Genomic DNA, 17,967 nt, shown 5'->3' with positions numbered 1-17,967 from the left:
TTTTTCTAATTCTTGAAATTAAATGTTAAACCTTCAAAGCTTAAATGTTAAAACTTCCGAAAGTAACATAATTTCTTTATCACATCTGAGGCCAGCAAGCTCAATTCCAGCCTTCTACACACACACAGTCTACATCTACCAGGGCATACCATGAATAGTAGAGATCTATATCTCCAAAGATACAGATTGGACACCTGCACTGAAATAATGAATGTCCCCATTTTTCTTGTGTGCATCATGCACTTTCGCCAAAGCACAAAATGTTCAAGGCTGAGGAAAATGTAGAAAGAATAAGAATATATACTGTATACACATACACACACATACACCCCATGTAATTCATGTCTACCTATATGGAGAGTTGTATACAAATTGAATGTTAGAATTCATCCTTTAAATACACATCCAGTATTTTCTGTAAATAACCACAACCATTCTTCAAAATATTGTTTCTATGGTAGAATCATATATGTAGTTTTCTTGTCCAAACATGTTTCTTTTCAGATGGTGATTAAGCCCCCCCCCCCATAAGGGACATTTCAGAAAGAAGATTCCCCTTATAATGAGCCACGGTTGCACAGTGGTTAGAATGCAGTACTGCAGCCTACTTCTGCTAACTGCCAGCTGCCTGCAACTTGGCAGTTCGAAACCCACCAGGCTCAAGGTTGACTCAGCCTTCCATCCTTCCAAGGTGGGTAAAATGAAGGCCCAGATTGTTGGGGGCAATATGCTGACTCTGTAAAACTGCTTAGAGAGGGCTGTAAAGCACTGTAAAGCAGTATATAAGTCTAAGCGCTATTTCTATTGCTATTCATTCAAGCCGTTTTGTTTTCTCACCCCCACACCAAACATCCATTTGTTGGCATTCAAAATAATTGCTTCTACTGTAATTTTCCACTGGTGGTGCCACCATTGTTTTCATGAAATTACCCATCTGGCCAGTGACAATGACATAAATTTGGTTATGTGACAGCATCATTAGGAACTAACACTAATTTAAAAAGAGAAAAAGACAATCTGAAAACAAGAGCAATTGTGCAAAAGTGGCTCTTTGTGGGATTATAAATATGATTGCTATATCATGAAAGACAAACACTTGGAGGTCACTTAGGAAATTTTTAATTACAAGTACCTAGCCAACCTTAAATGACCTCTCCCAAAGCTAAATATTGTCAGACCTAGTTAGCATTTGAGTAAAAGTGCATGGGAAATTCCTTAAATAAATATTAAAAACTATTCAAAAAGAAAACAATGGTAAACAACTTCCATGTTACTTCCTAGAAAATGACATAGACCCTCCCATAAAGTTGACTTGAAGCAATCATGTACATTAGCAATAGCAATAGCACTTAGACTTATATTCTGCTTAATAGTGTTTTATAGCTCTAAGTGGTTTACAGAGTCAGCATATTGCCCCCAACAATCTTGATCCTCATTTTACCCACCTTGGAAGGATGGAAAGCTGAGTCAACCTTGAACCAGTCAGGATCGAACTGCGGCAGTCAGCAGAATTAGTCTGCAATATGCATTCCAACCATGGTGCCATCACTGGTCTCTAAATAGCAATAGCATTTAGGCTTACATACTGATTCATAGCTCTTTAGAGCACTCATTGGGTGGTTTACAATGTAGAAGCATGATTTGCATATTGCCCCCAACAATCTGGGTCCTCATTTTACCTTACTCAGAGGGATGAAAGGCTGAGGCAACCTTGGGCCCTGTCAGGATCTAACTCCAGGCTGTGGGCAGAGTTAGCCTGCAATACTGCATTCTAATCACTGCACCACCGGGGCTTATTAATCTTACAAAGAAATAATCCTCATCAACATCTTTCCAGAAATGTCATGTTATTAACATGGAAAATTTATAGTTGAAGGTATTTAAACTATCAGTTTTCGAAAAACAAAAAAAAATCAATGTAATTGGCATCCATGATACAGTTAAAGGGAGCAACAATCCATGGTCCACTTAATCCATAATATTGACATCAACAATAGATGTCTTTGAATTTATATAAGATTGCAGATAGTGATATATTCGTTTAACCATAATAAAATGAGCTTGTGTAAAGATCATACATAATTTTTACAATGAATGGATTTCAGATTGCCAATGATAGCATTCATAATTCAGTTAAAAGCCCTCAAACCAAGTTTATTGCTATAATGGTTAATGCCTTCCAGGTCATTTGGACTGTAAGTCTTCCTTTTATCCATCTTAGTTTAATTAAATTTTCCAAACTGTTATATTATCTAGAGGTAGAATCACCTTGTGTATAACATACCCATTGATCATTTGAGCATTTGATTCCTTATGTTATAATACAATAAAAGTACAATACTCATCTGAGCACAGAAACAACCCTTAAATTCTCTCTAGCAGAGAAGCTTGAGGGCACTCCTTTCTCTATCAGAACTGATGAACATGGTATGGAACTGAGACAAACCCAATTTTTTAAATTGTGTTTTATATTATGGCTTTTAATGCACAAAGATTAGCACTGTTACATTCCTCATTCTCTCATAACATTTGCTATGAATGATCATCAAATGAGCAAACTTCCCTAGTGATCTTTCCCCCAAATAGGGCTAAATAGATGGCGGGAGAAGACCTTCTTCCAAATTAAAGCATAGATTATGTTTCCAAGGGGAGCCCATGCAGATGAGGCTGCTATCCCAGACCACAGAGTGATAGAGAACTACTATATTTAAGGATCCTCAGCATCTAGAGACTTGTGAAATTGCATTCCATCTTATGGGGCATTTTTATGTAAGAATAAATTTCAAGGTTACTTTCTTGCATTGGGGATAATTCGTTAATTTGTCTTTGATGAAAAAAAATCACAGTAGCTAAGAAATAGTTTATAGCACAACAAATATGTTTATGAGATTTGTTTTTACTAAGTAGAATTTATCTTCACGAGATGAAGCTTTATGGCTGTGATCCATAACTTTTCAAAATAGAAGTTTAAGTTATTTATGAATCCCCATATAAAAGTACTTTATTGCATACAATCATTAAATATTTGAAGAACACTAGTTAAACAAAATCTTTTTATATGAAGTGAAATGAATATAGCTGAAATTAAGTCAATGAAATGTAATCACAGGGGTTTGTGCATGTGTGTATTCCCAGTTTCAAGTCTACGTTTATTTTTGCTAGTGCAAACACTGAAAAAATCTCCTAATCCTTCTGAGTGCAACCAGTTTTCTTTGCAATAATTTATTGAAGGCATCCTTTACTTCTTCATTTCTCAAGGTATAAATCAAGGGGTTTAACATAGGAAAAACCACAGTATAAAAAACAGAAACTATTTTGTCTGTATTCAGGATATAGCTGGAGCTTGGCCGCAAATAAGTAAAGAGAAGGGTTCCATAATACAAAGCAACTGCTGTCAAGTGGGAGGTACAAGTTGAAAAGGCCTTCTGGCGGCCTTCAGCTGAATGGATCCTCAAGATGGTGCAAATGACATAGGTGTAGGAGATGACAATCAACAAAAAAGTGCTCATTTGGATGAAACCACACAAGGCAAAAAGAAGAATTTCATTAATGTGAGTGTTAGAGCAGGAGAGAGCTAACAGTGGAGGGATGTCACAGAAGAAATGATTGATGATGTTGGATCCACAAAATGACAAATGAAATGTATAATAAGTGTGAATTAGTGAAGTCACACTACCAATAAGATAAGAGCCAACTACCAACCCGAAACAAACTCTGTGGGACATAAGAGTGGGATAAATTAGTGGGTTACAAATAGCCATGTAACGGTCATATGCCATGGCAGCCAGAAGAAGGCACTCAGCATCTGCAAAAGAAGCAAACACATACATTTGTGTAATACATCCTGCAAGTGAGATTGTTTTCTTTCCAGTTATGAAATTGAGAAGCATTTTAGGTGTAATGGCAGAAGAATAACAGAAGTCTAGGAAGGCCAAGTTGCTGAGGAAAAAGTACATTGGACTGCGGAGGCATCGACTGATCCAGATTAATATGATGATACCAATATTTCCTACCAAAGTGACTAGATAGATGGCTAAGAAGAGAACAAAGAAGACAACCTTGATCGTATGATGATCGGTGAAGCCAAGAAGAACAAACTCAGTCACTGTTGTTTGGTTCCATTTGCCCATTTTTTCTGCTTCTTTATTCATTTATTCTGAATAAAGTGGAGCCTGGGATAGCTGATGAGTTGTTGCAAAAACTTGTTTCCTTCAGACTTCATGCACTTTCTGAAAGAGATAATTAATACTGTAATTAATCACCTGCTCTAAACTTTCAATTAAATTGTTGCAATCTATCAATGTAAGAATCTTCTCTAATGTTCCCATAATAGCACTAATGGTCCTAAGTGTAACATATCAATTAGATATATTGAGAAGAAGATAATAGATGTAATAATGTGATAAATGATTATATTCATATTGATTGACTATATTACTGAACGTTTACAAAATAAAAGCGAATTAAAGAAGAAGAAGAGGAAGAGTTACAAAATGGTGATGAATGGTGATTTTTGTTGCAACTGTTTAAGATATTAAATGATTCTTAATTGCATTTAACATTACAATCTGAACTTCTATGTTGTTTTTTTGAACATGTTTAACATGCTACTTTAACACATTTTAACATGTTCCTATAAAGGAAGATACTTTTAAAAAAAAGTCTGACATTGTTTAATCCTTGGGACTATTCTTTTCACTCTGGCCTATTTTTATTTCAGGATGATTAGGAAATTACTAAAATTCATAGCTTCCAATTTGAGGCTAAACTAAAAAGATTTCAGTCCTTGAAAGGATTTTTTTTTACTGATGAATCATTAGGATATGAGGAACCCTATCTGAGTACCAAAAGAATCTGAGCCACCTTTCATCCTGAGGGAGCACTGCTGATTAAAAAAAAAAGCCATTACTTCCATGAAAGCAATGGCAGACTGAAGATGACTTCTCTTTTAACAGAGCTGATGATGATGGCAGAAACTGGATCCAGTGAATGACTCACTAATATCCCATAGTATATGTGTCATAACTTCACAATGCATGTTCCATTTATTCATATCATACAGATACATAAGGGATGGGATTTTTATCTCATGACATCACCACATTTCATTACTTACCCCTTGGCCCTTCCAAAGATGCCCGTGTAAGGCACCACTCAGTACAAGGTTTATTCAAGAGCAGCTTTGCCCAGAGCCTGTGAGGGAGATGGGCAGTTGATTAGAGAGAGAGAGAGAGACAGAGACAGAGAGAAAGAAAGAGACAGACAGACAGACAGAGGTAGGTAGGTAGGCAGGTAGGCAGGCAGGCATGCAGGCAGGCACGCAAGCAAGCAAGCAAGTAAGTAAATTCCTTTCTTTACAAGTTGTACCCTTCGGAGACACTGCAGACCATTTACAATTAGACATCGGCTGGTACTTTAAAATCTGGAAACTTTAAAATCTTTAAATTCCGGGTTGCTAATGACTAAACCACCATCTATCTCTAAGTACTAATTTCTGGTCTTGGTAATCTAGATGATATGTGGACCCCTTAGTTCTTAAATTATGCTTATGTTAGAACTAGATTCTGAATCTTGAGCCTTCCCTGTCCTTGTGAAGAGTCTACTCACTGATGTATTAATCTGATTTCATATATACTGTATATTCATGTTTATTCATTCTGTTTTGATCTCTACCCCACCTTGAACCTCCACTCTACTATATGGATGAGAATGAATATGAACAAGCAGAATAGGAATACCATGAAAGCAGTGAAGGATTCTTTGGATTTCTCCCTTGTGTTTGAAGACAACCTGATTAGAGAAGAGAAAAATCTTAAATCAAATGTTCCCTTCAGTTTTTTCTCTAGCATCTATCCTCAGCTTTTTCTATTGCTGAGAAACCTTGTGACCAGAGTGAATAAAGTGAAGCTTTGAATCTAATAAACCAAAAGCCCTTCTCTTCTACTATATTTCCTTCCCTTCAGGAGAAAATTTAAACCAAACATTGTTTCTCCATTATCTTTATTCTATTGGTATTCCACAGCATATTGATTCCTTTAGACCAATGCCATATTACAAGAGAAGTAACTCTTTCCTCCAAATCCTTCTCCAGGTAAAAGGTGTGCCAATTACTGCTATGACTAATATTGATAGGCTAACAATATTGGAGGAGGAACGAGCGCACAGAAAATAAGTTGCCTATTTTGCACCATATATGGAATATGGCAAGGACTGGATACTTGCTTTTGTCTTTAAATTAAAGCCAGGAATATGAGAATTATATACCACTTGGAAAGCTGGGAACCATTGTATCTTCTTAGAAATCTGTAACTATAAAATGCTAAAGCAAGGCTGGTATGAACTGAATGCATTCAATCTGGACACATTTCTGATTCATTTCCCCTCCTATAAAAATACAATAGCAGAACTTGCTTATGGGAAAGAATAAAGGGGAAAAAAATCAAAGTATTCCAAATCCAAGACTGTCAACATTTTCCTCACATTCTGAAGGAATATCAGAAGGTGGGGAAATTTGAATTGAGGATCTACAGCTGTTCTTCTCTGTCTTCCTATCTAGAGTATATATTTCACAGAACGTAAATGCCACCCTAGTCATTCACATTCATCTCTTCTTCTGAAGCATGGAGGTTCAAACATCATATGGCTTTTTAAATAGTCACTCAAGAACCATAGAATTAAACAATAAAAAGTAGAGAGTAAATCTGTTTTCCAAGAGAAGCCACCTGACTTCATTTGGTAGCACCTAACTAAACTACTACTAAAAAGAAGAGGTGAGTTTATGTATGCATAGCTATATGTGCAAAAATATTTTGCATTTAAAATGAAAATAATTAAAATTAAATTAATTGGAAGGACAAGCACACAAAAAAGAGGCTGCCTGTTTTGCATATATATAGAATTCAGATTATGATGATAATGACTAATTCCAAAACATCTAACTGATCAAATGTGATAATCATTATTATGACATGGCTATCAAAAACATGATGTAGAAAGTGATGTGTTCATATTCAGTATATCACTGCTGCTATTAAGTAAGATTCCTCTAAAAGGACTGTCTTCAACCCAGAGTTCTCAATCAAGACACACATGACCAGGGTCAAATTATCCTACTTTGGACATACTATGTGAAGACCTGTTTCTCTGGAAAAATCTCAGATGCTAAGAAAGATGGAAGGAAAAAGAAGAAGAAAGTGACTAGAAGCAAGATGGATGGACTCAGTTGCAGTGGTGATGAAGTGCCTGAAGGACCAGGTTAGATGTAGATCATCATGGAAAAGATCTACCAATGTGATCACTGGGGTCAACAGCAACTTGATGGCACATAATCAATCAAGCAAAAGGGCTGTCCAGTAATCAAATTAGAGGTACAATTTATCTCAGTCCCTGAACAAGATTCAGAAAGCAGCCTGGGGGTTCTGAAAGGTGTGTATCACTCAGCCTTCCTCAGCGTTTAACTAAGGAGGTCTGTGCTTTGATTTGTCAGGTTGAATGTTTAGCTCATTCATTCCAGATTGATGACATTGTCAGCTATTTTAGATACTTTTGTAAAAAGGACATAATGACAATAAGGTGGATTGTGGTGCGTGAGGGACTCTTTTTCCAATTCCTTTTTTCAAACTTATACTTGCCAGTGCCAACTGTTGCATGGAGAACACAAATGTGAAGACTTCCTCCACTATCTATTCTCTGTCAAATTCACATTCCTACTGAACCATTATACATTTAAAAAGTGGCGAAATCTTTTTACTATCAAAAAATTAGAAAAGTCAGTCCAACTGCGACAAGCCAGGGGGCCTGGGGCTCACATTTGGTCTCAGCTAAGGCCTCAGACAAGACAGTTTTTCAGACTGAAAATGGAAAGAACTGTTAGAATACTAGTACTAGACAAAGAGTGAAAAGTATTGTGCAGATAACAAGATTTATATTGTGAATAATAAATGCTTCGAAATATACTTTCTTTCATTTTCATGAAAGAAGAAAACATTTCAGATGTGCCCTATTTAATAAATAAATACATAGCAATGACAGAAGAAAAAGAAGTCATATTTGCCTAAGTGTTTGTAAATGCTTTCCTTTATTAGTTCTCAGTTTTATCCCACTTGTTTTTTCATTTAATTAATGTAATACAACTAGCAGCTTACTATAAGATAAATCATAATTTAATCACTTTAGAATTACTGAAATACATTTTACCTAAAAAAATACACTTTTACTTCCACTAAATTTGACTCTTCTCTTTCACAGAGTTAAGTTAGTAATCTAGCAAGGCAATCTTACTGAAATACACTTTTGAGCTGCTTGTGGCAAGCATTAAAAAAGAATATAAAAGTGCAGTAGTACTCTGATAATACATTTCAAAAGTGACTGCAAAAAAAGTCATCACAAAATCTTACACTGCATGATTACAAGTTATTTCAAAGCTTCACTGGCCTGTCACTTTTATTTTATCATAGAATAATGGTCATACCTTTTGGATGACAAGCATGGTTATCCAATTTCATTGCTGATGATGGACAAGAGAATGTTGAGAGTTTCTTTCCATCTAACATATTCTCACTTTGGGAAAGGAAAAAAAAAGACCTCAAAGATTTGCCTTTGAAGAAAATTAGGATAATTAAAATAAAAATTAGGATAATTGTGTCTCCTGGGGTGGAGCTTAATGACATGTAGAAAAGTTGTCCTGAATAACTGAATGAAGTTTCTAATATTTTCTCAAACTTTTATTAACCATTTCAAAACCCAAGTACTTTTTTTCACAAAACCCAAGGAAGTTGTATTTTAGCAATGAGGAACAATAACGAATCCCTGTTTAAAATTTAATTGAAACATCATAATTTTGTTGCTAGCAAGATGCTTAGCATGGGTAGGAAGTAAATTTGGTGAAAGGCCAAATTTAGGGTTGGGTATCATCTTCTAGATAGAAATTTGTAACAATCACAAATTCATTGCTTTAATTATTCTTAACAGAAAGTTAGTTTCTTATACAGAATAGGCCATGTGCATGCCTCTTGGAGAAAACAGGAGAAAACACAGGAAAAAAACTTTCCCTGTATACTCAACAGTTGTATTGCTGATAGCAGAGTAACCAAGCTACTCAACCAGATTCACAATAATTAAGGTAAATCCACAAATAGTCTTAAACTGTTGAGCCTTTAGAGCTCAAAATCAATACTCTGAATTGTGTCTGGTAGGCAATTCATAACCAGTACAAAACTTTCAGTTCAGGAATCATATGTCCTCATATGTTGCCCTTATCAGTTGCTTAGCTACTATAGTGGCATGAGCTGTGATAGACAAGCCTACCTAGATTTGTTCACCTAATGCACCTTCAAGTGAGCTCTAAAATGTGGTGATTCATTCAGGCCTTGGGTTAGGGTGTTTGGCAGATCCCTTCCAATTGGTGATGATATGAGAGATTTGTTCCCTCACAGAGATTATTTTTTGCTTTTAATTTTCTGAAGCCACCAAGTGTCATTCTGGGAGCTGGCCTAGAAATTTGGGTAACGAAAAATAATTTTAAAAATCTGCAAGACTGTTTTTGAATTCTGCTTATGATAAGAACATTATCACCAGCATGGTACACTTGGGCCAGCATGACACATGCATAGCCAAAGCCTAGTTTTGTTTTGCTTTTTCCTAATTGTGCTCATACTGTTTTATGTAATGGAGGATCTCTGACCTAGAAACTTGCAAGGCCAGTATGCTTTTACCCCATATTCCCCTAACTAGGAGGTTATGTAATATATTGCTCTACACAGGATAATTACTGTTTGTTGTAGCATTTTTAATAAATATATTAATTCCAGTGTACAGAACTGCAGAGCATTCTGTGAAGAACTAGTTTTGAAGATAATTCAGAAGCTTTGAACATATGTAGTATTTATTTATTTATTTGTTGAATTTATATTGCCACCTATGTTGCCCATGGCAACTCAAGGTGGCTTACAGTATATAAAATCACATTTAAAACAATAAAAACTAACAAAAAGAATCAAATAAATTAATGTAGTATAATATAACAAAATCACTTTTTAACTCCCACCCCCTGCTCCAGTGACAGCAGATCACGTGAGCCATTTAATGGGCTCCATCCCGCTCTGGGTTCCCCAGGCCCACTGTAGAACCATGTCTTCAGTGCCTTCTGGAAAGTATTAGAATGGGGGCCATTCTAATCTCTGAGGGAATGATGTTCAAGAGAGAGGGAGCCACCATAGAAAAGGCCCTTCTTCTGGATCCCATCAGGTGTATCTCCCTCGGGGATGGGACTCACAATATTCCCTGCCTCCCCGCTCTGATGGGTCAGGTGGATGTGACTGGCAAGAGACAATCCCTCAGATAACCTGGTCCCAAGCCATGAAGGGCTTTAAAGGTGACAACCAGCACCTTGAATTGCACCCAGAAGCAAATCAGCAACCAATGTAGCTCCCACAGGAGAGGTGATACATGTGCACACCTGGGTCTGCACAAAACCATGTGGGCCGCTGTATTTTGCACCAACTGCGGCTTCCGGATGCTCTTATAGTATAGTTGTCCATTGCTTGTGGAAGACAGAGAGAGTCTATTGGACCATGTAAAACAACTGATTCTCCATATTTAGCAGTATTTTTAAGCTGGTATCAGTATTTTTGTCATGTGAATCATTCACTATGACATCTCTTTCCTGTTCCCACCAGAAAAATCAGATCTCTGCTTTATCATCAAAATGTTCAGTTCTATCTCATTCTCTGAAGTTATTATCTATATGAATTCAGTAACTTTAAAAGCCTGAACAAGAGTTATTAAAATGATAACCTCCATTTATTTCTGTGTTAATTTCCTTGCCACTGTCTCTTGTTCACTGAGAATAAATTCAGCTTTTGACTATTCTTAGGTTTTAGCTCCAAGTATTGTAGTGACTGTATACAGGTGATTCCTCTTTTCTCTGTCTTCTCAACTTTGGAGACCATAATTAAAAGACAAACATACTGAAGGGTGCCAATTAGGACAAAACTGGTCACATATTGCTTCCTGGTGATCAACATAGGATAAACACTGTGTAAAAACAGAGAATCCCCACCTCAGAAAGGAACAGAGGGTAGAACTCATGTGAAACCTTGTACATTACATAATGTATTATGTAACATTCGTACTTTTCTGCTCTGGTAACTTAAAGAAAAATGGACTATAATATCATAACAACTATATTGACTGTAGTTCCTTTCCAGATGCCATCAATTAATTTCCAGGCATCTGTTATTATTTTTCACCCCTTCCCCCCCAAATATCTACAGACTGGTTTATTTCACAGATTGTCTCATTCCATGTAAACTGTCTGTCTCTTTGCAGATATGATTATCTAATACTGAGAATCTTCATAGGAACGTGTACGGAGAGATTCATTCCTCATTCAAAAGAGAGAAAGAAAAAAAGAAAAAAATATTTTAAAAAATGATATAATGCAACAACCAGGATCATTTTGAGATCAATTACAATCCTCTAAATATGTACATCTGGGAGGAACTTTAATTACCATGCTTTAGGGATGTTATTGAGCATTTCATAAGTTTTGATATAAATATTTCAGAAAACCCAGCCTTCAGCCTTATTGCTTGAACTGAATGCTTTTTAAATGCTAAATCCTGCTTAAAGGTAGGCAGTGCATCTTTTATTAGTTTGATTCAATTTTGTCTATTTCTCACAAGCAATCTTCAGAATAAAACGATCTATTCAGATTCAAAGTTCATTAGTCATATGTGAGGTATAAAAGGACCTGTAAATAACTTTGCTGCAACAGTGTCTGATTTACTAAACCTATAATGTGCCATATATGACTTGTTCTTTAAGAAGTTTGCACAGATTATACTGACAAGGTCCTCTTCTTATTTAGATGGGCATCATTTTTTCATGCTTCAGCTACAAACTGAATTGGTGCATTTGATTCTGTTGTTTTCAAATGAAGAACATCCTTGGAGTTGGCTTGATTTCTTTTCCACTTAGGGTAGGGAAGAGACAAACACATCCCATGAATACTTCTATAATATTTCCATAGTCAAAAGAAAGAAATAGCTTGGAAGAGAGCCCAGCTGCTATGTATGGCTTCATTTTAGATTAAGAACACTTTTTTTCCTATTGATAATGATTGTTAATATGACTTCAGGTCATTGTTTATTTTTGACAATTGCATAGATAGATTTTGTTAATGTATATCCCTAATTTCTTCCTTTAGGACTTCCAATGGTGCATCCATCACTCCTGTAATGGCGTCCATCCACCTTACTGCTGATTGTCCTCTTTTTCTCTTCCCTTCCACCTTTCCGAGCATTACAGCCTTCTCCAGAGAGCTGAATCTTCAGAGCATTGCCCAGAGTAGGATAATTTGAGCCTGAACGATTGTGCCTTTCAACCTGGGTTTCCAAGGAACTCCAACCCTAGTATTAGTCCTTCAGAGGCCTGAAAAGACCTGCCTCACCACCCAGGCACTGGACTAGGTAGCCCAGGAAAAGTAAGGGCAAGAGGAGTCTATTTGGTGTGATGTTGTGCTTGTAATATGTGGTGTCATGTGGTTGATTTTGTTTTGCATATTCTATTTCTATTTAATATTAATGTGAGCTATTTAGGATTATTTTATATATCATATGCACTATAGAAGTTTCTAAATGAATAAATATTGGATTGCAAAAATAATGGGGGATATTACATAACGCAAAAATAAATAGTTGGACATGAGCTGATTCTGTTTAGAACTCCCAAATGGTGCATATGTCTCAGATACAATATCCTTTAGGAACTGGTTTAAATTTCATTGCTTTTGGAGATTACAAGAAAATGTATATGGGTTTTCAAGTTCATCTCTCTTTTCTTAACTATGTTTATATTTCCTCAAATAAATGTAATTTTATTATATTTATTATGGCTAACATAATATAGCATGTTAGTCAAATCTTTATATCTAATTATTCCCCCGTCACATATATACAAAAAAAACCCGCTCACACAAGATATTATAAACATTATACCTGCAAGAGTTTCCATATATTACTGAGTACGCAGTTTCTTTGACTTACTAACTTGGTACTTATTACTTGCAGTAATAATAATAATATTTCCAGAGAAGCTTAGATTTCTTCTGTCATAGGTTGAGTATGGATAGGAACAAAGCCAGAGATACAGACACCACTAACAAGTGAATAGAGAACTATTTGTTACTATATAATTTTAGATATTACAATAATTCTAGGCATATGCGTCTGGGGATATTTGTATGAGAGAGAAAGAGAGAGAGAGAAAGAGAGAGAGAATCAAGTGTATACCTAAGTATGTACACTAACAAAGTCTAACTCTAGGGAATATTAAAATAACTAAATGTCAAAGGAGTAGAATCAAACCTTTACTCCACTCCTTTCCTTGATAATACAAAACTTTTAGTGGCTAGTTTCTTCTCTCCTCTTACATGGATTTACCAAAACCTTAAGAATGCCAGTAACTTCTCCTGTCTGCCCAACCATGAATATATCAAGGTTTATCCTTCTTTACTTGCTTGGTCCAGTTCTAGCACCTGACCCTCCTGCTTTGCACCATCTACAATCTCTGGCTGTTTTCTTCTTTGGCTCTCTCTTTGCAAATTCCTCCTCTGGTTCCTGGTGCCACAAACTCCTTCCCAGTCTTTGCATCTTTTGACGGGGGATAGTCTGGTTCATGGTTCTCTCAGTCACTGCTTCCTCTCCTCCATCTTCTATTCTGTTACCTCACATTCCAGCAGCATATCCTAGAGAATAATACACACAGAAACACACACACATTTGTCTATCTGCTTTGGCTTATTTGCCATTTCTTTCTTTCAAAGCTACATTCCAGTTTGCAGGTGATTCTAAGAAGTTTAAATGTTTCCCTTCCTTTCTTCTGTAACTGCCTATGTGCCTAAATTTACTCCTGCCAGTCAGACCACCAAAGAGAAACTGCGATCTTGAAAATGTCATAACATTTTTCTGTTTCAGGGCAGTTCATCTTTCTATACCATAATGTATTTTAAGCACTGCTATCTATGATTTTAGTGAGATGATCACCCCACAGATTTGAGGAAACTGTTGTTCTTCTGCAGAACTTAGGTGTGAAGGCAATTGATGAAGTCCACATGGAGCACACTAGGCTTCATTACATTACAAGGAACTTCATGGACATTGTTTTTGCAATCCAGAGAATTTTTTATTATCTCCAATAACAAAAAAAATCTGTATAATATATCACATATTCAGTTCTCTTAGTCAGGCCAGCTGTATGAACACTTATATTTATAATTAGCTCGATACCCGTGCTTCGCTACAAAGCTATGTGGTCGGGCTTAGTTTTTGGGGAGGAAAATAAGGGGGGTGGAATCTGCCTCTGCCTACCAGAATCCATTGGTATTCATCTGGCTAGTGTCCTGACAGTGTGAGAGAGTGTTGAGGGCTGTTTGAAAACTGAAACAGTATTTGCTGTGTGAGCAAGAAGGAGATAGCAAAGAGGCTGGACGCTTAGCTCAGCTGTTCTGTACTAAAGCTAGTTGCTGCTGTGAAACTAAAAGTGAAACTGAAACTCCTCTCCTCTGCTTGTGTTTTGCATTTGGAACATATTTCTTTTCAGGTGGGAAGGGGGAGTAGAACTCCTTAGCATCGGAGTGTGTTAATAATAATATATGAAATACTAATGCTCTGATGGTCATTTTGAAAAATCATTTTTTAGTGAGCACCTAGAAGTCAAGAGGAACATGTGTGCCAAATTTCAAGTTTGTAGGCTTTCTGGTTTTGGAGATTTTGTGATGATGCGTGAGTAGTATTTCGCTTTTATATATATAGATATATTACTGTGTGATAACGTTAAACTTCTGAGACAAAAAAGTACATTTTCAGTAAGAAATATACTTCAACAAATCTACTGTATTTATTGGAAAATCAAAAATAAATTTAAAAAAACCATTAGGGTATATGTTAAAGGCAAAATAATCCTAAATTTAAAATAATTGTATTGACTTTTTGACTGTTGTTGCCAGAATCAAAGTGAAATGTTCTCTCAAAGATGTCCTCTTCAAAAAAATAAGATCCCTCTTCTTGCAAGCAGAATAATGGCATAGCAAAAAGGTAAAGAGAGGAAAACTACAATCTCCTTTCCCCACCCTAATTCATCAATTAAACACTCTCTCATCACAAATCCTATATTCAGGAGAAAGGGAAAATTGAAGCTACCTGCTCAGAGTTCTGCAAACTGTATGTTTTTGAGAAATATTTTTCTTGATTTTCTTCACAGGAAAAAGGGAATGAAACCAATGCCTGGAACAAATTACACTTTGGTGACCAACTTCATTCTTTTTGGACTCACAGAACACCTGGAAATGCGACAATTGCTCTTTGCAACGTTTTTAATCATCTATATTGCCACTCTGCTCGGGAATCTTGGGATGATTTTATTAATTTGGGTTGTTCCCCAGTTGCATACCCCCATGTACTTCTTTATTAGCAGCCTATCCTTTTTAGATGCCTGTTACTCCACTACCATCACACCTATAATGCTGGTGACCTTTTTAGTGGATAGGAAAACCATATCTTATGCTTCCTGTATCACACAATATTGTTTCTTCGCAATATTTGCCACAACTGAGTTCTTCCTATTGGCTGCTATGGCATATGATCGCTATGTGGCCATCTGCAACCCTTTGCTCTACACTTCAGTGATGACTAAGAGGCTTTGTATCAGATTGATAGTTGGCTCATATCTATGGGGAGTTGTGAACTCTATGATTCAAACTTGTGGTTTGTTAAGATTGTCCTTTTGTGGCTCCAGCAGCATCAATCACTTTTTCTGTGATGTCACCCAGCTTCTGAAACTGGCTTGCAATGACGTATCTATGAATGAGATGCTGATATTCACTTTTGGCAGTTTGTTTGAGATGAGCACCTTGCTGATCATTATTACTTCTTATATATTCATTATTACTGCAGTTCTGAGGATTCACTCCACAGAAGGGAGGCATAAAGCATTTTCTACCTGTACATCCCATCTCACAGCAGTGGCCATATATCATGGAACTATTCTTTTCATGTACTTCCGGCCCACTTCTAGCTATTCCCTTGACACTGACAAAACAGCATCTGTGTTTTACACAGTAATAATACCCCTGTTGAATCCATTGATCTACAGCCTGAGGAATAAGGATGTAAAATATGCCATGAAAAAAGTGTTTGGAAGAGAACTGGGGTCCCAGTAAATATCTCTTTTACTTTATCTTCAGAGTGAACAAAGAAAAATGGCCACATTTCAGAAAAAAATATGAAGTCTTAACAAAGAATTTCTTAATGTAGATTATATCTCAAAATAAAAACAAACAACAACAAATGATGTAAATTTGATAAAATATCTTTTCCAGAGGAATTTCTGGACATAAATTGCAAGGCAAACAGCAGGATTGGTAAATGATCTTCCCTGGTCCTTGATTTTGCTTAAAATAACTTAAAGGAGAAAAGAAACATCTTTATAGCCACTCAATAATTTTAAATCTCACTTAGTTTTCCTTCTGCCCTCCTCTCAATCATATATACACTCACATGAGCAATGCACAATTTTATTCTCACTTTTGAAAGTTTCCAATATTCCACTTTAATTATTCCAACCCACACAGAAACATCTGTTAGCAGAGATCTCTAGTCCTTGGAAATGCGTTTTGAAGATACACATCTAATGACAGTATGAGAACGGTGTTTTCCTCTCTACATGGTTTTCCATGGAAGAAAGGGTTCTCTCTGAAAATAAGTGTTTGCACTGTAATAAAGAATATCCAATGCAATTGTCTTTTCATAATAGACAGCTTGTAACTCATAGAATAAAGCCATACAGGTAAAACTTGAAAAATTAGAATATCGTGCAAAAGTTCATTTATTTCAGTAATGCAACTTAAAAGATGAAACTAATCTATGAGATAGACTCATTACATGCAAAGCAAGATAGTTCAAGCCATGATTTGTCATAATTGTGATGATGATGGCTTACAGCTCATGAAAACCCCAAATCCACAATCTCAGAAAATTAGAATATTACATGCAATCAATTAAACAAGGATTGTACATAGAACAATATCAGACCTCTGAAAAGTATAAGCATGCATATGTACTCAGTACTTGGGCCCCTTTTGCAGTAATTACTGCCTCAATGCAGCGTGGCATGGAAGCTATCAGCCTGTGGCCCTGCTGAGGTGTTCTGGAAGACCAGGATGCTTCAATAGCAGCCTTCAGTTCTTCTGCATTGTTCAGTCTCATGTCTCTCATCTTTCTCTTGGCAATGCCCCATAGATTCTCTATGGGGTTCAGGTCAGGCGAGTTTGCTGGCCAATCAACCACAGTAATCCCATGGTCATTGAACCAGGTTTTGTGCTTTTGGCAGTGTGGGCAGATGCCAAGTCCTGCTGGAAAATGAAGTCAGCATCCCCATAAAGCTTGTCTGCGGAAGGAAGCATGAAGTGCTCCAAAATCTCCTGGTAGACGGCTGCATTGACCCTGGACTTAATGAAACACAGTGGACCAACACCAGCAGATGACATGGCTCCCCAAATCAACACAGACTATGGAAACTTCACACTGGACTTCAAGCATCTTGCAGTGTGTGCCTCTCCATTCTTCCTCCAGACTCTGGGTCCTTGGTTTCCAAATGAGATGCAAAAGTTGCTCTCATCAGGAAAGAGGACTTTGGACCACTGAGCAACAGACCAGTTCTGTTTTTCTTTAGCCCAGGTAAGACGCTTCTGGCGTTTGTTGTTCAGGAGCGACTTGACAAGAGGAATATGACATTTGAAGCCCATATCCAGAATCCATCTGTTGTGGTGGCTCTTGATGCACTGACCCCAGCCTCAGTCCACTCCTTGTGAAAGTTCCCAACATTTTTGAATGGCCTTTTCCTGACAATCCTCTCCAGGCTGCGGTCATCCCTGCTGCTTGTGCACCTTTTTCTTCCACACTTTTCCCT

General features: G+C 36.7%; 2 protein-coding genes across 2 annotated transcripts; one reads left to right on the top strand and one right to left on the bottom strand.

Annotated features, from left to right (window-relative positions):
• Positions 1-3,158: 3,158 nt before the first annotated feature.
• LOC113424776 (olfactory receptor 5AR1-like) lies at positions 3,159-4,130 on the bottom strand. Its single transcript, XM_026686631.2, has one exon. The coding sequence runs from the start codon at positions 4,128-4,130 to the stop codon at positions 3,159-3,161; it is 972 nt and encodes a 323-aa protein (XP_026542416.2).
• Positions 4,131-15,271: 11,141 nt separating this feature from the next.
• On the top strand, positions 15,272-16,219 carry LOC113424760 (olfactory receptor 5J3-like). Its single transcript, XM_026686615.2, has one exon. It carries the CDS (start codon positions 15,272-15,274, stop codon positions 16,217-16,219), a length of 948 nt encoding a protein of 315 aa, XP_026542400.2.
• Positions 16,220-17,967: the final 1,748 nt, after the last annotated feature.

The sequence above is a fragment of the Notechis scutatus genome, chromosome 1 (assembly GCF_049901735.1).
Source record: "Notechis scutatus isolate UNSWTSFEM ecotype Mainland chromosome 1, rNotScu1.2, whole genome shotgun sequence".
In the NCBI taxonomy this organism is placed as follows: domain Eukaryota; kingdom Metazoa; phylum Chordata; class Lepidosauria; order Squamata; family Elapidae; genus Notechis; species Notechis scutatus.
This window is presented reverse-complemented; position numbering and strand designations above follow the sequence as displayed.